The 24,210-nt window shown below is 39.8% G+C and overlaps 1 protein-coding gene across 1 annotated transcript in view; it reads right to left on the bottom strand.

Annotated features, from left to right (window-relative positions):
• Positions 1-24,210, bottom strand: part of LOC124233109 (tyrosine-protein phosphatase non-receptor type 9) — a 77,046-nt gene that overhangs the window by 498 nt on the left and 52,338 nt on the right. The window contains exons 6-12 of the mRNA XM_046650223.1: positions 23,569-23,679; positions 21,426-21,754; positions 13,740-13,833; positions 6,937-7,003; positions 2,685-2,763; positions 1,348-1,498; positions 717-924 (exon numbers count right to left, since the gene is read on the bottom strand). Coding sequence (XP_046506179.1) covers positions 717-924; positions 1,348-1,498; positions 2,685-2,763; positions 6,937-7,003; positions 13,740-13,833; positions 21,426-21,754; positions 23,569-23,679 — 1,039 coding nt within the window. The remainder of the gene's footprint in view (positions 1-716; positions 925-1,347; positions 1,499-2,684; positions 2,764-6,936; positions 7,004-13,739; positions 13,834-21,425; positions 21,755-23,568; positions 23,680-24,210) is intronic.

Below are 24,210 nucleotides of genomic sequence, written 5' to 3'. Positions count from 1 at the left end.
TGAATTCAAAGGCAAGGTGCGTCATGCAGGAGGCCAGTTGGCCTTAGGCCTAAAAGGATTTGAGGAGGAGGTCACAGGGAGTGTTGGAGGCCAGAGAAATGAGAAGGCCTCTTGTCTCTCAGGACATATATAGGGGTAACAGGAAGAGTAAGTGGGAAGGTGACATAGAGGAACTGCCTGCTTCAATTCCAGAAAGATATAACAATAGCACTCTCACACTTGGGCCCTAATTTTCAGATTCTCTACAACTTCTCCACAGAGACTTTACACAAACATATTCTTCTTGACTTTCTCCCAAAGGGACCTCTGAACTAGAAAGTCCAGCAGTCCCTGCAATGCATGTCCCCTTAAGGCAAAACCTGCTAACTAGCTCCAGAATGGAAAGCACAGCGTATGGTGGCGATCTCCCCAGGGAGGGGGATGAGAAGGAAGCAACAGCCCAGCTGAGCTCTCTGGGACACCCAGGTGATAGTGATGGGGTCAGAAGATAATCATGCTGATGGGATGTATAAAGCATCAACCCTAGAGGACTTGGCTTGTGAACTGTACATTCTAGCCAGTATACCTAGTACTAGGGATAAAAAAAGGACATTAAAGAGGAATTTTTCATGGCACCAGTGGGTCAAATTCTTACAATCTGGCAACTAACAGCTTTGTTATGCCTCCCCAACCCTTGCTGCCTCTGGATGCTCCAAGAGCTGCATCAGATGCATTACCTGTCCTGCCAATGCCTGCACTGCAATGGACCACAATGGGTGGCTCAAGGCACTGCCCTTTGGAGCGCGCTCCCATGCTGCCGACGGCCAGCCTCTGCTGGTTCCTGACCGCTCTCAAGAAGTCAATGAGGGAAGCTGCCGAAGAAGGGACACCATAATCTGGCCAGCTTAGGAACTGAAAGTGGGTCACCTGGCGTTTCTGCCGTTCCTTGGATGAAAAAAGAAGCAAACGTTAATGAGGTCATTTCTGCTTGCCCCTGACTACCTTTGGCTTTTCCAGATTCTCAACCCCCCAGTATTCCCACTACCAAGGTTCCTGCCTACCACCCTCAACTTTCTCCATAATACTTCTCTACAAACCCAAAGGAAAGGTTAAATGTCTACAGAGGGCAGAAATCCTGTGTTGTAGGATCCAGATTTCTTATAAGTTTTATTCCTAAGTAACGCCACTATTCTGCTGAGATAATATGGCTATACTGGCTCTGAGTTGAATATACTAACCCTGTTCCCAGAAAAACGGAAGTAACTTATAAACTCCCTGGAATCCTGCCTCTTCCCTTTGGAGATTTTCTTTACAGCAAAGGTTTTCCCCCAGCTTCAAAAAAGTGAGAAAATAGAAACCTGGATTTACCTCTGTGTTGTGAATTTCTAGCTTTGTTTTCTTATAATGGTTCATGTTCTCCACGCCTAGATTGGTCACTGTGAGGAAGCCAAATCGGATCCGAGAGTCTTTTTCTAAAGGCCAGTACTGACCACACTTTCTCCTGCCGCCCTCCTCAAAGCTGAAGACACACAGAGCAAGGTAAGCCTTCTATCCTTCCTCTCTGCAGCAGTAACCCTGCTCTCCCCATGACCTGCTGTACTCCTAGGCAGCAACGTCATCTCTTGCATTGCTTCTGTCTAACTTACACTCTTGTTTCTCGGCAGAAAAGGAAGGAAACTTTCATTCTAAACAGATGTAACAACAGCTAAAGTTTGTGCATGTACTCATTTAGTAGGCCTGATACATCATTTGGCCACCTTCCTGATACCTCTTGGTACTCTTCACATAGCTGGGATAAATACTGAGTGGACAAAGAAAGACAGCAGAGACAGCATGGTGGGCCAGACTCACCTCTCTGCCCTGTTATCTCAGCCACTGTTCATTCTCTTCCTCAATAAGGGTCCTTGGCTGATAGAGGAGAAAGGGAAAGGCACAGCTCCTGGGATGCTGGCAGGAAGTTTACGTAAAGTCCTCAAGTTCACCTCACTACTCTTCAGTGGCTCTAAAGCACTGTGAGGTGGTACTTCTTCCTCTACCTCCTCTCCAAACCAAAGGTGGCTGTAACAGTGCCACGAGGAAGCGAACTGAGCAAACATTCTCATTAATTTTTTTTCTCCTCATCTGAAATAGGTTATAATTATCATAATGATAATACTACAAAATAGTAATTCCTGAAGTTTTGGCAGATATATAGACCAAAATTTCAAAAATAATCCTTTCATCAAGACTTTCCTGCCTGACCTATTATGTTTCCCTTCTTTTTTGTAGTTCTCCTATAGGTGGAAATATGAACCAGCAGAAAAATGGTGAAAAGTAGCAGGGTAAGGGAGAGCAAAGGAAACTGGTAATTCAGAAGCCAGGAAGACAGCTGCCATTTGGAAGTAAAGACTAGATTAAAAGTGCATTGCCCCATGTTTCCCAATACTTCCTTTGCTGGATAAGGCCAGGACCTCAGAATAGTCTGTAATTGGCCCAGAGTCACCAGAGCCATAGACTAAAGCTTTGACAAGTCAGATGTACCAATCTCCACCAGACTGTGGCTGTGTTAACTCTGGGTCAGCTAAGAAAAAGCTAAGATATCCCAAACTCTGCCCTGGCTTTGCTAATGCTCATTGTTTCTAACAGCTAAACTCCCCTCTTGAATCATCCATGCTTGGGGACAGGGTAGATGCAGAGGGCAGTGGGAAGAAAAGGAATGAACTCACCGGGTGGTCATGACAATCACCAAGACTTTTTGTTCCCATACCATGAGCCAGAAATCACGATAGGTATTCTCCAAAGGGCCTGGAATGAAAGAAGACAGGAAACATGACCTTGGGAAGCTCTTCTTTCCTTCTTAGGTTCTTCTGTTTATCTCCCAACTACTAACACCAAAGCACAGATGCTGGCTCCCTGCTCCTCTCACTACACGCCTGCTATTCAGGGTAGTCCTTGGACCACTAGCACCAGCATCATATGGGAGAGTGTTAGAAATGCACAATCTGCATTTAACAAGATCCCCAGGTGAAGCTGTATGTAGGTTACAGTTTGAGAAGCACTGTTACATACCCTGGCAGAGCCTTATCACCAGGGCTTCAGCTATCACATCCAGACTAACAGTGTCAACTGTGTACGTGTCTCTAGCTGTTTTCATTTCACCTAAGCCTTATAATCACCAGTTGCCTACTGAACCATTGCCCTTCCATGTCCCATCATCTCCTCAGACCCAACATGTTTGCAATTCAGTCTCCTTCAAAATTAGCTTTATTGCTCCACTTTCCTACCTCTGTTAACAGTACTGGCATTCTGAAATCACTCAGTCTTAAAAAGCTGGAGTCAACTATGACTTACTCATTTCCTTCATCTTCCAAAAGCAGTTACCAAGTCCTAGAGACATTTGCTTTTAAAATATCTTTGGTTTTTATCCCTTTACCCCCATCCTGGTCTCCCTGCCCAATTTCACTACCACGAAGACCACATCATCTTCTGTCTGAGTTACCGTAATACCGTCTTGGTTTACTTTTCTGAATAGGAGTCTTTCTCTTCCAGTCTATTCTGGATGCCCTGACAGTTTAATATTTCTAAGAAATTGCTTCATCACAATCTAGACACACGATGCTCACTTCCACATCTATTCCTTTGCTCAAGCTGTCTCTCTCACCTCCAATGCCATTCACTTTCTACCCATTTTCAAGTGCTGCCTTTCCTTCAAGGTTTCTCTGACCACCACATTCCTTATAGGGCTTCCTCTCCTCTCAGATCTTGATGGCACAGCTAGATCAAAACAGCCTAACCATTTAATGTTAATGGTCTTATACCAGTCATTTTACTTTGTGAGAATTAATCATATCTCAGTAGACATGGTACTGAGGGCAAAGGCCAGGCCGTCAAGTTCTCCTTTTAGAGTTAGAACCTGCACAGGGCTGGGGACTCAGCAGGACCTTTGAAGATACTTGTCGGCCACAAACTCCCTTTCAATCAAGGGAGTAACAATTCAGGAGAATTTCTTATACTTTCCCAGTGCTTCTTCCTATCCTGCTCTCAGGGAAGGAGGGCAGTACAAAGGGATGATTTTGTCCTGCATGTCTGCTGATTTCACTACCATTTTTACTAAAGCTTTTTGGCAAGCATGAACATTTTATAATACTAGAATTCTGTCTTTGTAGAAGTGGAGACTGCCAAAAGCATGTGAGGTCTTGGAAACAAGCTAAATGTCTAACAGGAAAGGATCAGTTTAATTATGGCATACCCCCAATTTAAGCAGTCCGGAAAGGTAATGTTTTAAGATCTGTATTTCATGCTTTCGAATAGTATTCACAAGATACCATCAAATGAAAAAGGAGATAAAGTACAGAAAGAGCCCCTTTTGTTGGGTATTTTATTTATCTAAATCTATTTGTATGCACAGAAAAATGTTTAGAAGGAGATGCTGCAAAATGTTAACATTATCTATGGGTCTTAGGGTTAGGAGTGATTTTCAGCTTCATTTTCTAAATTTTCTACAATGGATATGCATTACCAAAGTATGCATGTCAAGGAGATAATAACACCGTTTCTCCATCTCCGACTCCCAGCTTTGTCTATATCCCACTATCCTGCACCACAGCAGCTCTCATATACTTAATCTTCCACATTCAAACCACTGGCAAAATTGATGTTGCCAATTAGAGCACCTGATAACACAGATACCACTCAAACTCAGGCTAGGCTGAGAAGGGTCATAATTTCCTCAAGGCAAAAGAGAGAGATTTAAAAGGGAAAGTTGCACTTCCCAGATAAGACTCTTTAACAGTAGGTTTCTCTAAAGAAATAAAGTCTGTGGTTTATGCTGACATGGGTGAAACAATCTGTTGACTTGGCTTGAGAGGAGTTTTGAACCAAGCAGACATGCGTTCAAATTCTGACTCTGCTACTTACTAGCTGTGTGACCCAAGGTCACGTAACCTCTTTGGGCTTCAGTTTGTTCATGGATTAATAAACCTTCCTTGCAGAGTCTCCATAATTAGATGGAGATTATATACCTGATATATAATAGATACTCTCAATAGATGATAGATATCATTAGTAGAGATATTATTATGAGTAAGAATCAGAATACTGAATATAGCCAAGAAGAAGGTTAGCCAGGCAAATCAAACCAGCCTTCTCAACATCACAGACCCCATGTTCCAGTCCTAACAGACTGCTGACACCTTCTAAAGGTGATCAGTGCTTGACTCAAGAAATCTCTCTCATATTCCTGCAAGAGTTTGAAACAGGGGCCTTCAGAGCCAGCCTAAAGGAAACAATCTCTGCATAATTAGCAACTCTAAGCAGTGCCCTTGCATTCTAAACCTGGAGAAAGGAGCATTCTGAGGCCCCCTAGAGACAATCCTTACCCTCCATAAGCCCATCCACGCCATGGCCATCCTCCTCAACAAAGCCCCTACTCTCAGGCAAATCATATCATATCCTATACCTAACAAAAATCTTTCCTGATAGTTTTCTTGTTTCTTCTCAGGCTCTTAAAAGGACTCCTTTGGGAGGGAGTGGTCCCTTCTAGGGGAAGAAAATAAACCTGTGACTATCAGACCAATTACCAATGTACCAAGTATCCAAAGTACCTTTTCCCTTTACTTCTCTCTTATTTTGAAAAATTCAAAACCTACAAAAAGTTGAAAGAACAGTACAATGTATTCAGACATTCCTTAGCTCAAAAGCTATCATTTTGTAACATGTGCTTCTCTCTATATACATACACACATATTTTCTTCTATACTGAACTATTTAAAAGTAAGTTTAAGACATTATGAAATATATGTGACTCAAGCAAGTATTCAGAAGAACAAGGACATTCTCCTATAGAACAATATCCTTATCACACCGAAGCAGTTAAACACTGATATAATAATAGTATCTAAAACACAGTCTCCAATTGTCCCAATAGTTTGTCCTTAACGGGTTTTTCCTCCAAATTGAGGTTCCAATCATGGATCATGCATTGCCTTTGGTTATCATATCTCTTTAGTCTCCTTTAATCTAGAAAGTTCTCTGCCTTTTTTTGTTTTTCACAGCATTAACTTTGAAGAGTCTAAGCCAGTTTTCTGATAGTATGTCTCACAATCTGGATTTGTCTGCTTTGTGTCTCAGGATTAGATTCAGATTTAAAAACCGGCAACACACAACATAAGTTATGTTGTACAGTTCTCACTGGATTCAACAGGAAGAATACAATATATGTTTAGTCCATTATTGGTGATACTAAGTTTGATCACTTGGTTCAGGGGGTATTTGCCAGATCTCTTGCTGGCCATGCTCTGCAGTGGATAAAGGGCCCTAAGTCCATATGGTGGCCTGTTATGTCCTCTTATGTTGTGATTTCTTCCCACCCGATTTCAAGGCAACCTGGTATTCTCCTTGAGATGGCAGAGGCCAGGTCAAAAGGGAGTACTGGGGCCCACAGGAGCATTTATAGAAACTTCGTCTGAAATCTGCCTAAAGCCCAGTACTTCACTGTCAGACCTAGCACAGACTATCCCTATCAGAAGACTGCTGGTGTGCTCTTTGACAGTACAGAGACCAGCAAAAGCCCCTTAACAGCAACACCCATTCATAGGTTGGCCTCAATCTCTGGAAAGTCCTACTGCCACTCCTGGCCTCCTACTGGACATTAGGAGCACCTCACTAGCCCGTGAGTTCTGATGTCCCATTCCCTTGGGCTGGCACCACTAAGACACGGTCCAAAACCCTGTAGTAGTGTTGTGTGTTCAAATCTCCAGTTTATCTCTATGCAGTGAGCTTCCAGCAATATCTGGTACAAAAACTCTACACTTCTCCTCTGTCTTCCTCAAAAATCCCCAATCTTTACGAAATGCCAGGATCTAGTGGCCACAACATCACATCAAGTTACTATTTCCTTTAAAAATTATGCTATCATCTGATGCAAGGAATCACAGGTAGATGACACAAAACCAACTTGTGAGGGGCACACTAACTTACCTTGTGTACCAATGTAAGCATTCTTCTGCTTGTAGCCATCCATGAAACTGGCATTGATGTAATCTGTCTAATGGTAAAAATGGAAATATCATTGCAGCTGCATGGAATACACCATTTGGGTGAGGAAAATAATGTACTAGGTAAATAAAAGCCAAGGTGTGGATATTCTCTTCTTGTCAGGCAGAAAATGAACAGGGAAAGGGCCAATTAAAAACCACACTTCCACAAACGATGCTGGAACAATTGGATATCCACATGCAGAAAAATTAAGTTGACCCCTTCCTCACACCATACATAAAAACTAACTCAAAATGGATCACAAACCTAATGTAAAACCTAAAACTATAAAACTCTTAGAAGAAAATATAGGATTAAATATTGTGACCTGGGGTTAGGCAAAGCTTTCTTAGATGTGACCACAAAAGCACAAGCAACAAAAGAAAAAACAGATAAACTGAACTACATTAAAACTGAAAAATTTTGTGCTTCAAAGACACCACTGAGAAAGTGAAAAAACAAGCCATAGAATGTACATATTTGATAAGAGACTTGTATCTAGAATTTATTAGAACTCTCACAACCAAGTAGTAAAAAAGGCAACCCAATTTTAAAATGGGCAAAAGATCAGAATAGCCATTTCTCCAAGTAAGATATAAAAGAAGTGGCCAATAAGCACACGAAAAGATGCTCAACATCATTAGCCATCAGAAATGCAAATCAAAAGCTCAATGAGACTCCAAAGAAGATATACGGATGGCCATTAGACACATGAAAAGATGCTCATCATCACTAATCATCAGGGAAATGCAAATCAAAACTACACTAAGATATCACCTTACACCTGTTAGAATGGCAAAAATATCCAAAACAAAAAGTGACAAATGTTGGAGAGGCTGTGGAGAAAAAGGAACCCTCATACACTGTTGGTGGGAATGCAAACTGGTGCAGCCACTACGGAAAACAGTATGGAGATTTCTCAAAAAATTAAAAATAGAAATACCTTATGACCCAGCCATCCTACTAGTGGGTATCTATCCAAAGAACTTGAAATCAGCAATTCCAAAAGTCCCATGCACCCCTATGTTCATTGCAGCATTATTTACAATAGCCAAGACATGGAAGCAACCTAAGTGCCCATCAACTGATGATTGGATAAAGAAGATATGGTATATATATACAATGGAATACTACTCAGCCATAAAAAAGGATAAAATCGTCCCATTCACAACAACATGGACGGACCTTGAGGGTATTAAGTGAAATAAGCCAGATAGAGAAAGATGAACTCTGTGTACCTCCACTCATAGGTGGAAGTTAACATATAGACAAAGAGAACTGATTGGTGGTTACCAGGGGAAGGGGCGGTGAAGGGAGGGCACAAAGGGTGAAGGGGTGCACCTACAACATGACTAACAATAGTGTACAACTGAAATTTCACAAGGTTGTAAACTATCATAATCTTAATAATAATTAAAAAAAAAAACCTCAATGAGATACCACTTCACACCCACTATGATGGCTATAGGTAAAAGATAGCTAACAAATGTTGGCAAAGATGTGGAAAAACTGGAACCCTCATACACTGCTAGTGGTAATATAAAATGGTGCAATCACTTTAGAAAACAAACAGTCTGGTAGGTCCTGAAAAGGTTAAACACAGACTTACCATATGATCTACCAATTCCACTCTTGAAGGAAATGAAAACATATATCTATAGAAAAACTTATACAGAAATATTCATAGCAGCATTATTCATAATAGCCAAAAAATGGAAACAATTCACATGTTATTCAACTGATGAATGGATAAATAAAATGTGGTATATCCATAAAATGGAGTATTATTTAGCAATGAAAAGGAGTGAAGTACTGATATAAGCTACAACATGGATAAATCATGAAAACATACCAAGTAAAAGAACCCAGACACAAAAGGCTACATATTGTATGATTCCATTTATATGAAATGTCCACAATAGGTAAATCTATAGAAACAGAAAGTAGGTAGAATGGGGGAAAATGGGGATGATAGCCAAGGATACGGAGTTTCTTTCTCAGGTGACAAAACGTTCTAAAGTTGATTGCGATGATAGTTGCACAACTCTGCAAATATACTAAAAACCAATGAATTGTACACTGTAAATGAGTGAATTGTATGGTATGTGAATTATCTCAATAAAGCTGTTATTTACAAAAATGGAGTCCATTAGGACTTGCAGCACCACAGCTCAGAACCAAAAGGGAAGCAAGCCAAGCAACCTGAGCAGGAACATCTTGTCCATGCTGCCACACACAAAAGGCAAAGTGTGCCTGGAGAAGGAAGAAAGCTACACTTCATACCTAGTACCATCAACAGCATGGGCCAAACACCCAGGCTCCATTACTATGTGAATTAACACAAAGCAACAGCCCAATCTGGAGGCGTTTCAATGAACAGCTCCTGATTTACTCTCTTCTGGGGGCGTTCTCCCATCTCCCAGCATCCTCATTCTTACTTACTTCAACATCATTAGCCATCAGAGAAATTAAATAGGATTTAATTTTTTCTTATTTTTATTATACCTCCTCACAAGATCTCTGCCAACATCTTTTAATCAGAGTTGATAAAAAAGAAATAAAGATGCAGCTACAGTTTCAAGTCATAATATAACTAGTTGAGCATATCTAGCAGTTAGGATGGATAGCGGAGGGTGTGGAGGGTTATAGAAGAACAAAAGAAAAAAAGTTTCAATAGCAAACTAGGGAAAACCCATACTCCATTCTACTCTAGAGAGGTCAGAATGACTCCCCAGTCCATCACCCTTTCTCCACTGGGTCCTATCACTTGGAGGACAGTCTGAACTGTCTGTACCCCATAGCTACTTTCAGAAAGCATCTCCATCTCATGGTGAAAACCATGTTATGTGGATATGTGTCTGTTCGCCAGTCACTTTACCAACTTATTCTCCCACTAATTATTTATTTTTGGTTTTTTGTTTGTTCAGAATCAAATGTCTTTATTTAAAATGAAAAAATACAGCTGGATATTTCTCCAGAAATAATGTTTGCTTATATGTATCAAGAAATGTCCTGAGCCAGCCCTGAGGCCTAGCAGTTGAAGTTCAGGACACTCCACTTCAGTGGGCTAAGTTTGCTTTCTGGGCACAGAACCACACAACATGTCTGCCAGTAGCCATGCTGTGGCGGTGGCTCACACAGAAGAACCAGAACTACTGACAACTGTATACAACTAGGTTCTGGGGCTTTAGGGGGGAAAAAGGAAGAAAAAAAGGAGGAAGGTTGGCAACAGATGTTAGCTTAGGGCAAATCTTCCCCTGTAAAAAAAAAAAAAAGTTCTAAGACATAAACTTTTAATTTTGTTTAATTTTTTAAAATTGAGGTCACCTTGGTTTATAATATTACATAAATTTCAGGTGTGCATCATTCCATTTCAACTTTTGTATAGACTGCATCGTGTTCACCACCGAAAGTCTAGTTTTTATCTATCACTGTACACATGTGCCCCTTTACCCCTTTTGCCCAGGACCCTCCCCACTTCCCCTCTGGTAACCACCAATCTGTTCTCTGTATCTTTGTGTTTGTTTATCTTCTACATATGAATGAAGTCATATAGTAATTGTCTTTCTCCATCTGACTTATTTTGCTTAGCATAAAGAGCCTCAAGGTCAATCCATGTTGTCGCAAATGGCAAGATTTCATCTTTTTTTATGTCTAAGTATTATTCTGCAGTGTGTGTGTGTATCCCACATCTTCTTTATCCACTCCTTCACTGATGGGCACTTAGGTTACTTCCAAGTTGTGGCTACTGTGAATAATGCTGCAATGAACATTGGGATGCATATATCTCTTCAAATTAGTATTTTACTATTCTTTGCATAAATACCTAGAAGTAGAATAGCTTGATCATACAGTATTTCTATTTTTAATTTTTTGAGGAATCTCCATGCTGTTTTTCCATAGTGGCTATACCAGTTTACATTCCCACCAGCAGTGTACAAAGGTTCCCTTTTTTCCACGTCCTCTCCAACACTTGTTATTTCTTGTCTTTTTAATAAAAGCCACTCTGACAGGCATGAAGTGATATCTCATTGTAGTTTTTGATTTGCATTTCCCTAATAATTAGCGATCCTGAACATCTTTTCATGTGTCTGTTGGCCATCTGTAGATCTCCTTTGGAAAAATATCTGTTCAGATCCTCTGCCCATTTTTTCATCAGGTTGTTTGTTTTTTTGTTGTTCCCACTAATTATTAAGTCAAGAGTTTCCTGCTCTTCTCTCCTCCCACAGCAGCTGGTATTGACCTCATACTACTAGTGTTCTACCCTGACCCACATACCTTCACTGAGCTAATGGACCATCTGCAGCAGATCCAGCAAGCTAAAAGCCTCACTCACTCCCAACCAGGTGCTTCTCAATCCAGGGTCCACCCATAGTCAGCCAAAGCACATCCTGTGCCCAGCCTAGCACATTCAAGTGGTATACTCTACAGGACCTAGGCCAGAAAGCATTTTAGAAAAGTACAAGGATTTGCCTGGTACATGCCAATCAACACTATTATATAAGTAACATATAAGTTGCTACTCTTGGAGCTACCTTCATGCTTTGAAATGTCACATCTTTAAAAGAGATTTACTTTTGCTTTATAACTAAGGATATCAGCTTTCAGCATCTTTGTCTCTGAGAGCACTGGGAATTAAAATCAGCAATTTAAGAAGAATCATCAGATATTAAAAATGAAAATGAGGGGCCAGCCCAGTGGTGTAGTGGTTAAGTTTGCGCACTCTGCTTCAGCGGCCCAGGGTTCGCCGGTTCAGATCCCAGGCACAGACCTAGCACTGCTTATCAAGCCATGCTGTGGCAGGCATCCCACATATAAAATAGAGGAAGATGGGCACAGATGTTAGCTCAGGGCCAATCTTCCTCAAAAAAAAAAAAAAAGAAAGAAAGAAGAAAGAAAGAAAATGACCTCAGAAATAAAGTATAGATTTGGGGGCAAACTGAAATAGCAGGAAGAACCAAACCAAGCACACTATATTATAGGCCATGTTCAACAGAAACCATGACTAATAGCTTTATAATTCCAGGAGCAAATCTGGTGAACAATTCACTAATAAACCTGAATCCTCTATTTACCGTGGATATAAAGCCTCTGCTAATGTTTGCAGTAATGAGAGGGATTATAACTCAAGTGATGATCTTCAGATTAATTATAAGATGACTAGAATAGTCTCCTAGTACACTGGGATTCACTCATTCAGTCACAAATAATTTACTGAATGTCTGATATCTTCCAAGCACTGTTATAGGCACTGGAGACACAGCAGTCAGTCAACAAGACAGATAAATACAGATATCTCTGACCCTAGAGCCCCAACTCAACTATTATACCCAAGTCCTTCATAGCTTACCCCTATGATGATCTCAATAACACTGATGAATTTGCCCTCAGTCAGCCACTCTTAGCTAATGCTCTGGCAGGAAAACCCTCTATAAGGATCCTAGACAGGGCTATTAATTCAGTCTGTGCACTTCAAACGGCAGGGTCAGAGGAGATTAAAATCACGATCCTAGGGTCCCAACCCATGTAACATACATGCCCAAATACAAGGCAATGATTTTCTCAAAAGTTATCTCCCATAAAAAGAGGACAGATATAACAAGTCCCTATAATGTGTCTCATGTTCAAGGCGCACTATTTAAATTCCTTCACTTTGAACAGCAACCTCAATCAATGTGGTTTTTTGATGCATATTGAGGTCACCAGAGAGAACTGTTATATCAGAATGAAAAAGAAGAAATATAACACCTATTTTAGTCAATGACCTCAAAATTCTAAGTGTTAGATGTTACTGTAAACAAATTATATTAAAGAGGACTTTAAAAAGTAATAAGTAAATGATTATGCTATAGAGGATGCATGAGATACAGGATGAATGAAAAGAAAAAACTATACTAATGTTATGCTAGTAGATTTTCCTGGTTTAGGATAAACTTTCCAGTGACAATGTACTTGTCATGTGAGCATGTACTTAAAAGCAAATAAAAATGATGTACTCTGGAAAACTGTGTTAGATTGACTCAAAAAGTAGCTCAAATAGGAAAAGAGACAGATGTTAAAGGTGCATATGCCACAACTAGAAGGACCCACAACGAAGAATATACAACTATGTACTGGGGGACTTTGGGGAGAAAAAGGAAAAAAATAAAATCTTTAAAAAAAAAAAAGGTGCATGTGAAGAGTCTGAATAACATGTTCACTAAATATCTATACTATTATATATGTGAATTTTAATATGTACAGATATGATCAAATTAATACATAAAGTAATATAGTCATTTGACCATTTCATCTCTATCCTTAGATATCTACATATATACTAGATTTTTTCAGATACGTATATCCAAAATTTTTTCAGATCTTCTAAATGGAAAATTCAGAGGTCACTTAAATCAGTTGCCTTGTACTGATGCATATTCACTCATCAATATGGTAGATGGTATGAATATGGTTTTACAACTAAGGAGAAATAATTGAACATTTATTGAGCATCTACAATATACGATCACCCTTGTGGTATCAGCATTTACATAAAGTATTTCATTTAATTTCCACTAAGTACTGTGAGATGGGCATATAGAGACTTGCCTATGGTAACAGACTAGTGTATAGCAAAATTAAAACTCAAACCTTATCTCTCTGGCTTAGAGTCCATGTTCTTTCTACTACAGTACTAGTAAGCTTCACTTTGCAAGAGGTTTAAACTTCCCTCAGTGCTCCTCAAAAGACAGCATTTATCCTTCTACCTGAGTGTGGCCACTTCGTTTTGTCAGCTTCACTCTAGTTTGGTCCAGGCAGGGTACATCTCCATAGCGGTTCTTCTCTAGGTTTCCTGGAGACCTACAGAAAATGAAACAGACAAGCTAAAATAAAGAAAATGGGGACAATGTACATGTGTTATGTACAAATTCTAGCAGTACAAGGGTGGGTGTCAATTACTCTTGGGGGTGGAGACATAGGACCTTTTCATTGTCTAGTCTATATAATTCCATATCATTTAACTTTTTTTTTTTGAGGAAGATTAGCCCGGAGCTAACATCTGCTGCCAATCCTCCTCTTTTTGCTGAGGAAGACTGGCCCTGAGCTAACATCCATGCCCATCTTCCTCTACTTTATATGTGGGACGCCTACCACAGCATGGCTTGCCAAGCGGTGCCATGTCCGCACCTGGGATCCGAACCGGAGAACCCTGGGCGCCAAAGCTGAACGTGGGCACTTGACTGCTGCGCCACCGGGCCAGACCCTCATTTAACATTTTTAATGATAAGTATGTACCATTTTTCTCTTTTGAATGGAAATATCTTTATTTCCATTCAAAATAAATTCATTCATCTTTATTCTCAAAAGAGAAAAATGGTACAGCACCAAAAAACGAACTGCAAATAAAATTTTCTACTAATTTCTCAAAAGACGTTCAAAATAAATCTCAATTTCCAGTTTAACATGGTAGGTAGACAACACATTTGACTCCACTCTACCTAGTAGCCTCACTAAAATGACAATAAAGAAACTAGTCAGTAGTGACACCAGAGACATCAACAGACAGAGAGATTTCAACCCCCACTGGCAGAGAGAAAACAGATGGAACAATTTTGGCTGACTTGGCCAAGTGTAGAAAGCTAGGACCCACAGAGTTACCTACAGAGAAACACAATGACTCACCCTTACCCTTAAAATTCCCACATCCTGGAAGGCAAGGTGACACCCAGGCTAAAAACAGGAATAAATGAAAATCTGAATGATAGACATTGAGAATCCCCTGCCCCCTTTTCCTTGTCCTAGCCTGTCCTACACTCATATCTAAGTTCAGAACCTACCAGGCAAGAGAGTGGAGAATTCCTCTCTGGAGAAAGTGAACAGCCCTACATAAAAGAAGTCTGTTGACCTACAACTAGAATATACAACTATGTACTGGGGGCTTTAGGGAGGAGGAGAAGAAAAAAAAAAGAATTCTGTCATTTGGACTACACCAACAACAAGTTAGTTGATCATTTTAATTTGACGCTAACCCATGCAAACAGCACTTCCAAACAGCTTTTAAAAACCCTACAACTAAGTGTGACCTGACAGCTAAGGATCTCTAGGTAATTAAGGGAAGCCCCTAACACCAAAGAGACCAATTCAAATATACAAAGGGAAAAACAAGCACAAAAAAGAGTCAGTAAGAGAAAATGAGTTTTAAAAGGGTATAATTAATATCCTCAGAGAGAAAGATACTATATACATGAAACAAGAATAGAATACCATGAAAAAGGACCAGAGAAGAAAAGCTCTTGGAAATTAAAAATGACATCCAAAATAAGAATTTTAATAGAAGAGGGGCTGGCCCCATGGCCAAGTGGTTAAGTTCGTGCACTCCACTTCAGCAGTCCAGGGTTTCACTGGTTTGAATCCTGGGTGCAGACATGGCACCGCTCATCAGGCCATGCTGAAGCAGCATCCCATGTACCACAACTAGAAGGACCCACAACTAAAATATATAGACAACTATGTACTGGGGGGCTTTGGGAAGAAAAAGGAAAAATAAAACCTTAAAAAAAAAAGAAGAATTTTAATAGAAGAGATGAAAGAGAAAGTTAAGGAAATTTCCCAGAATATAAAACAAAAAGTCAAAGTGATGAAAAATGAGAAAATTAAAGAAAATAAGGGAATTGTTCTAGGACAGTGGGCAGCAAACTACAGCCTAGCCTGTTTTTGTAAATAAAAGTTTTACAGGAACACAGTCAAGCCCATCAGTTTAGTACCATCTTTGGCTGCTTTCACACTACAATGGCAGAGTTGAGTACTTGCAACAAAGGTTATAAAGGCCCACAAGTCTAAAATAGTTACTATCTTGCCTTTTAAGAAAAAGTCTGTCAATCCCTGATCTAGGAGATCCAACCAGACTGATAGGAATATTTTAGAGAGAGAGAATTGATATAATACAAAGAAAGAAAGAATGAAAAAAATAATAACGTAAAAACCAGACCTAGAACTAAAGAACACAAACCTTCAGAGTAAAAGGACCCATCAAGCACTCAGTCAAATTAATGAAAGAAGACATCAAGGCAGACCATTTGAAATTTTTAAACAGAAAGATAGATTATCTGAAACTATCTTTACAAAGACTTGAGAAGGAATAAGAATAACGCCAACTATTTAGCAGCATTAGAATGGCACTGATTTAAAAATTCTAAGGTAAAATTATTTCCAACCTAGAATTTTATGCTCTAGCAAAATAGAAAAATAAGTAAAGAAAGAAAAAGACATGGAACCCAGGAAACAAGAGTCAGTAAAGGAAAGTAGGGTGGGGAAATGGCAGGATGAGAGCTGAAGAGCGAGTCCAGGTAACGACCAACCACAGTTTAGACTGGAGCAAAAAACCAAAAAGTTCTACAAGTGAGATCTCCAGGAAAAATAATGAAATCAATTAATTACCTGATATATTTGACCAGTTGGAACATAATGATGGTATAAAATAAATCTGATTAAGCATAGGAAAAAAAATAAGTATAGGTACATAGAAAACTAAAAGCAAATGAAAAAATTAGATAGTAACTCCAGAAGAAACAAAAAATGGAATTGATAAGATTTAATATATATGACCATTTCATAGAAGCCCACTTAGCTCTGCAATAAAAAAATTAGTCACAGTAATGTAAATAGTGAATGTTGATTTAATAAAAAATTGTGACATAATTATGTTGGAAAACAGTCAAAAGGGAACTGGAGACATGGTGTAAGAGCTAAATGCTTACCTACCATAAAAATCAATAACAAATATTATAAGCATTTTATTTAGAATTATGGAAAAAATACAAGAATAAAGAGCTACAAGAGATGAAAATGGATGACTAAGGGAGTGGAACTGAGGGTAAGGTAGAAGACTGCTGTTTATTTTGTCATCGCTTTTTTCTTTGGTAGTACTTGGTTTTAAAAAAATTATTTACCCATATATTGATTAAAACCAAAAAAATAATTACAAAGACCACTCATATAAAATAATGTTCTATACTGTTCGTGGGTACAAATGTATATGTAACAGCATAAACAAAATGGCCTAGAAGGAAACACACCATATTCATAGTACTAGAGCAGCTGCTTCTGGGAGGTGAGAGCTGATGGTGAGAATTAGAAGGGATTCAACTTTACAATGAATTTTCTTTTATTATAATAAAAAAAAATTTGAAGCAAATATAATATTAAAAATTGTATCAATTCTGATGATAGGAACATAGTTGTTTGTCATGTTATGCTCTGCTCTTTAAAAAAATTCCCTCTTCCCACACAAATAAGCCCAGCTGATATTTTACAAAGTTCCAAAGACAATTCAATGGAGGAAAGATACCCTTCAACAAATGGTGCTGGAGCAAGTGGACAGACATAGGCACATACGCACACACACAAAATGAACACCAATGTAAACTTTACACCTATACAAAAATTATTTCAAAATTGTTCACAGACTTAAATGTAAAACATACAACTGGGGCTGGCCCGGTGGTGCAGCAGTTAAGTTCGCACATTCTGCTTTGGTGCCCAGGGTTCACCAGTTCAGATCCCGGGTGCAGACATGGCACTGCTTGGCACGCCATGCTGTGATAGGCGTCCCACATATGAAGTAGAGGAAGATGGGCATGGGTGTGAGCTCAGGGCCAGTCTTCCTCAGCAAAAAGAGGAGGATTGGCAGCAGTTAGCTCAGGGCTAATCTTTCTAAAAAAAAAAAAACCATAAAACTATAAAAATTTTAGAAAAAAAGAAAACAGGAGAAAATCTTTGGAATCTAGGGCTGGGCAAAGTGCTCTTAACTTGATGCCAAAAGCATGATCCATAAAAGGAAAAACTGATTAAAGGGACTTCATCAAAATAATAACTTTTGGGGCCGGCTGGGTGGCGCAGTGGTTAAGTTCACACGTTCCACGTCGGCGGCCTGGGGTTCACCAGTTCAGATCCAGGGTGCAGACATGGCACCAGTTGGCAAGCCATGCTGTGGTAGGCATCCCACATATAAAGTAGAGGAAGATGGGCATAGGTGTTAGCTCAGGGCCAGTCTTTCTCAGGAAAAAAAAGAGGAGGATTGGCAGCAATTAGCTCAGGGCTGATCTTCCTCAAAAAAAATAAAAAATAAAAAAATAAAAAACTTTTGCTTCACGAGAGACCCTATTAAGAGGAAAAAAAATAAGCTTCAGAGTGGAAGAAAATATTCGCAAACCACGTATCCAACAAAGAACCAGTATCTAGAATATATAAAGAACTCTCAAATTTCAACAGTTAAAAAAAGTCCAAATAGAAAAATAGACAAAAAACATGAAAAGATTTTTTAATTAAGATTATGATAGTTAACAACCTTGTGAAATTACAGTTGTACATCATTATTAGTCATGTTGTAGGTACACCACTTCACCCCTAGTGCCCTCCCCCCAACCCCCCTTTCCCCTGGTAACCACCAATCAGTTCTCTTTGTCTATATGTTAACTACCACCTATGAGTGGAGTCATACAGAGTTCATCTTTCTCTGACTGGCTTATTTCACTCAACATAATACCTCAAGGTCTATCCATGTTGTTGTGAATGGGACGACTTTGTCCTTTTTTATGGCTGAGTAGTATTCCATTGTATATATATACCATATCTTCTTTATCCAATCATCAGTTGATGGGCACTTAGGTTGCTTCTACGTCTTGGCTATTGTAAATAATGTTGCAATGAACATAGGGGTGCGTGGGACTTTTGGAATTGCTGATTTCAGGTTCTTAGGATAGATACCCAGTAGTGGGATGGCTGGGTCATAAGGTATTTCTATTTTTAACTTTTTGAGAAATCTCCATACTGTTTTCCATAGTGGCTGCACCAGTTTGCATTCCCACCAACAGTGTATGAGGGTTCCTTTTTCTCCACAGCCTCTCCAACATTTGTCACTCTTGGTTTTGGATATTTTTGCCATACTAACAGGTGTAAGGTGATATCTTAGTGTAGTTTTGATTTGCATTTCCCTGATGATTAGTGATGATGAGCATCTTTTCATGTGTCTATTGGCCATCTGCATATCTTCTTTGGAGAAATGTCTGTTCATGTCCCCTGCCCATTTTGTGACTGGGTTGTTTGATTTTTTTGTTGTTGAATTGTGGGAGTTCTTTATATATTATGGAGATTAACCCTTTGTCAGATAAATAACTTGTAAATATTTTTTCCCAATTAGTGGGCTCTTTTTTTGTTTCAATCCTGTTTTCCCTTGCCTTGAAGAAGCTCTTTAGTCTTATGAAGTCCCATTTGTTTATTCTTTCTATTGTTTCCCTCGTCTGGGGGGTTATGGTGTCTGAAAAGATTCTTTTGAAGCTGATGTCAGAGAGTGTACTGCCTATATTCTCTTCTAGAAGACTTATTGTTTCAGGCCTAATCTTTAGGTCTTTGATCCATTTTGAGTTTATTTTAGTGAATGGTGAAAAAGAACATGAAAAGATATTTTACAAAGAGGCTATACAGATGGCACATAAGCACATAAAAAGGTTTAACATCATTAGCTATTAGGGAAATGTAAATTAAAACAGCAATGGAATCTCATTACACATTACTTCATTAATACACATTATTGGTGTAAGACAGAGGACTAGAGCTGATGAGGATTCTGGGTTCTAGCTCCTGAAGTTGGGGGCTCATTCATTCAAGCAAGAGGCAAAATTAGGAAGTCCTTCCATGGGACTGGGGTGTGTTCTCTGATTATAAGATAATAGCTGGTTTGGGGGATGCCAAGAGGTCAAGCCAAGCCTGCTTTTTGAATAGGGGGAAGGGAAACAATGGTAGAAATGACATCTCAAGGGCCTCACTGCAGAAGCAACCAGAGCAAGGTCAGGAATCCCCAGGACAAGCGTGTATCCTCTTGGAGCAGCCTAGCACTCTTCCCTGCTCCATACTACTTCCTTGGTTCAAAAATACAGGGGAAGAGCCGGTCCCGTGGCCGAGTAGTTCAGTTCGCATGCTCCACTTCAGCAGCACCGGGTTTCACTGGTTCGGATACCAGGCGAGGACACGGCACCACTCGTCAGGTCATGTTGAGGCGGTGTCCCACATGACACAACTAGAAGGACCCACAACTAAAATATACAACTATGTACTGGGGGGATTTGGGGAGAAAAAGCAGGAAAAAAAAAGATTGGCAACAGTTGTTAGTTCAAGTGCCCATCTTAAAAAAAAACAAAACAACGGGAAAAGGAGCCAATCTTAAAAACAACAACAACAACAACGGGAAAAAACTGTCTGGCTGGGAAAAAGACTGGATGCAGATACGGGTCTTGGAGCTGGTAGAGAAGAAACAGCTGTGTGGGAGAAAAGACTACTCTCCCCACTTGATATATGCTCTGCTCTCTCTTTCTCCTCTTATTTTCCTTTGCATTCTTTATCTGCTTACTGACTTTTCTCAAGTGCTCGTCTCTCTTACTTTCCTTATCTGTTCCCTAACTCATTATTTTTCTTCTTTCCTCTTGCTAAAAGCCTCTATCTCTCAATGTTCTTTAGAGCACACTGACTAAGCTGGATAGGAATTATGAGGAGGAAGAGGTACTCACACAAGCACAGATTCCTAAAACATTTAAGCTACAAAAGAGGGTGATATCAGACTCTAACATCACATATTACACACAGGAAAACTGGGTGCAGAGATGTGTGCGCACAGGAAAACTAAGGTGCAGAGAAGGGAAATAACTTGTGTAAGTCACAGTGGAGATTTTTGGCAAAGCCAGAACTTGAGCCTGAGACCCACTGGGACTGCTCCCCCAATTTTCAACAGACAGAGCTCAACTTGGAGAGAAAGAAAGTTCTGCTGCAGCCAATGAAAATATGGTAAGATAAATGAGAGCAACAATAAGAGAAATAATCTATGTTGTATTGCCAACAATAGTTATCAAGTAGTTATGAACCAGTTATAAACTAGCCAGGTGGTTTGGTGGTAGGATTTGGGTAGAAGGAAAATCCCATGAGGCTAAACTTCCAAGAGGGAACTCTTCTCTCTTCCTGACTGTGGATTATTTTAAATGCACCAGCACCCCACCTCAGAAAGTAATGTTATACTATAAACACTCTAGGGAGAAACTGCCCAAATGAAAGGACCAGACACACGTTCCTGAGGACAGGAATAGAGAACCTACATTTTGAGCCTACATTGTTTTTTCCCTAAAACCACTTTCATTTCAAGAAAATATCAAAAAAATGTGTCCATTTTTACAGGGTTCCTTGTTAGTACCAAAGACCTTCAGAAATTTTAGAGCATAGGATGTTGGCAACAAGCACCAAAGCAGATGACTCTTTCTGGATGAGAGAAACCTTCATCTAAGCGAGAGTGATGCTCCTTAACACAAGGAAAAGCCTCTGTTAAGGAAGTGAGTGTGGAAGGAGCTGCTGGCAGCCCATGCCAAAAGCATCTTGGTAACCAATCGGTACCCCAAACGTTTCCTACTTACATGGAACAGTGGAAAGTGCCAACAGGGTTCTCACGACGGATGTCTTCATACTCCTCATATATCCCCCGCTTTTGCCTGGTACTAACATAGTCCATCAACTCTTGGACCGTCATGGCGTGGGGACCCGGAACATGTACCGAGTCCCAGTCTAAGGCAGGAGGGAGGGAGAACAGGATGATCTCATCGAAGGGATCCGGGTGGCCATTCATCTCGGGTAGGAACTGGAAATTCCAAGTGGCGAGGTCAATTTTGATGTACCCACCCAGGTTTTCTGGAAGGCACTCCCTGGGCAGGTGCTGGGTGACCTCAGACGTCTTTAATATCTGAATCTGGAAGGCCAGAAAGAACCATGTGAGTATGCGGGGTGGGGGGGGGGGGGAAGGGGGCGGTAGACATAAAGATAGTGAAGATAAAGAACAAATGTGCTTATGTTAGGTTTGGAGAACATGATGACATTTGCTTGAAATACTTGGTATACCTGTAAAGGAAGTAGACTGCATTTCATCTGCTTGGGATTGAAGTCCTATGAATTTCTTAAAGGTTTGACTTCCCAGAATGTATATCAAATTCCCTCCTGGAATTAGGGGCCCTGTTATATACCTTCTGAAAGGAAGGTATGGTGAACAAAGGCTTTATACTATTAACAAGGCTTCCCAGTACCATCTCATGCGACTATTTGCCTTTTTGACTACTAACAATGCATAGGTAGTGATTATTTTTGTCAAGCCCCTACTAAGACAACCAATTCTAAGCCTGTTATCTTATGCTTTACTCACAGCTCGGTATAGGTGTTCTCAAAGACAGGTTTCTGTGAAATAAAAGACAAGACCAGCCACCCAGAGGCAAGGTAGCCCAAAGAAAAATGCTAGAGAAGTAATCATAATACCTAATTCTGCTCTCTGCTTGGACACGGCCACACTAGACCAAATTAGCCTAGTTGGTTTTCTTGGAATCTGTGTGAAATGAGGATGCTTGTCTCTCTTGCTGTTGCCTATTCCTGGAATGCCCCATTTTCCTCCTCGGCCTCTTCAAGGGTCAGCTTATAGTGCACCTCTTCTGTGAAGCCCTCCCTGACTGCCTGAGGCAATATTCTCCTCTGTGCAGAGCCACAGTCCTCTGCTTGCACGTCTTTCTCTATGTTCCCTATCAGGACCATGAGCTCTTTGAGGGTAAGGACTGTCTTAGTCAATTTTTAATTCCCAGGGCCCAGAGCCTGGACTATAAAGGTGCTCAATATATTCTGAGTTTATACATGCATTTACACTTATATATAATTCAAGTGTAAGAACTTGCCTAAGGAGTCCTCTCAAAGAGTTATCTCAGGAAAGATCTCTCCTACTCAGATTCACTAGGTCCCTAAGTAGTTCACAGAACCAAATGTCTTCAGTTTTCCCTCTCCAACCTAAGTCATCTTAGCTATAAAGATCTGCATTGTTATTAATGTTATAACCTCATAATCCTATCCTACTATGTCACTGTTTCATATGCCCTTTCTTTCGAGGATTCCAAGGATGAGACGTGAATGAGGGAAACCATAATCTTTCAATCCTGGAACACTCAGGGGATGATACCAGAATTAAGATAATTTTAGAAAACACTTTTGAAGTTAGAAAGCGACAAGCTGTTTTAAGAGAAAATGCCAGGAATAAAAGTAGCAAGAGATGCAGTAAGCGACTCTTCCACCACGTAGGTGGTCAAAGGGACTGAATGATATTTCCAGATGAACAAATTCAAACACTAGTTCAACTAATGCAATTATATTAGAAGTTGTTAAATATTAACAACTTCTAACAACTGTATAGCACTAGGCTAAATTTTGGAAGTAGTAGCTACCTCTAAGTTAACCATGGGACACATTCCTTCAGTACTCTCTTTATGCAAGGTGCTATGGAATGGGAGCGCCACTACGCCTAGTTCCTAACTTCAAGGAACTTGTAGTTACAGTGGGAAAGGCAGCCTGTACTGAGGTGAGTAAAGAATAAAGCAGAGAATACAAGTGAATACACTCACAGAAACAGAAAGTACTCTGGAAGACAAGCTAGGAGGATTTTTTTGAAGGTAGAAAATTAACTGGCAGGTTTCAACAGTAGAGATGTGAATGTATCTATCCACCTCCAAATAAAATAAAGCTAGCTTGCCTTACCCTCTCCCGGACTTTGTCCTTCAGGAGGAGGCTGATGATGGAATAGGGCACTCGGAACCATATGGGTGCTCCCACAATCAATACTTTCTTCAAACGAGCTGGAAATGCTCCCTGTAGAGAACACATATGAGGATTTAAAGATACCAGTTAGGGCACTGCAACAGAGCCCTAATGGAACCTGTGACTGTTCAAGCCCAAAGTGGAGGTTTTCTGCTCTTCTCCCCATTCTTACCCAGCAGGGGGAGTCTACAGCCTAATTCAGGTTTCACTTCAGTTGCCAGAGAAAAAATGGTTAAAAAGAAAGAAATTAAAAGCAGATTTACTTTTAAAAGTAATGATATAATATTCTTGTCAACATAAGTTTTATGGATCAAAAACTATTCTGACTTGTATCAGCACATACGTGTGTATCCTTAGGTTCTGCTTATTAAAACTTTACAGAAAAATCAGATCATGAATAAACTGAAGAGGAAAAAAAATTTCTCATAATCTTTCCTTTATTCTGATATCTGTGTATTTATAATCCCTTATTTTTTTACCCATCTCTTTATTTATGCATTCATTTATTCAGTCAATAAATATGATCAGGGTACAAGGGCAAGTGAGGTCTAAAAGAACGGAGACATCCTGATCTGCACAAAG

Source organism: Equus quagga, unplaced genomic scaffold, assembly GCF_021613505.1.
Source record: "Equus quagga isolate Etosha38 unplaced genomic scaffold, UCLA_HA_Equagga_1.0 153_RagTag, whole genome shotgun sequence".
NCBI classification, from domain to species: Eukaryota; Metazoa; Chordata; class Mammalia; order Perissodactyla; family Equidae; genus Equus; species Equus quagga.
The sequence above is the reverse complement of the archived record's forward strand: the minus strand, read 5'-3'. Positions and strand labels throughout refer to the sequence as shown.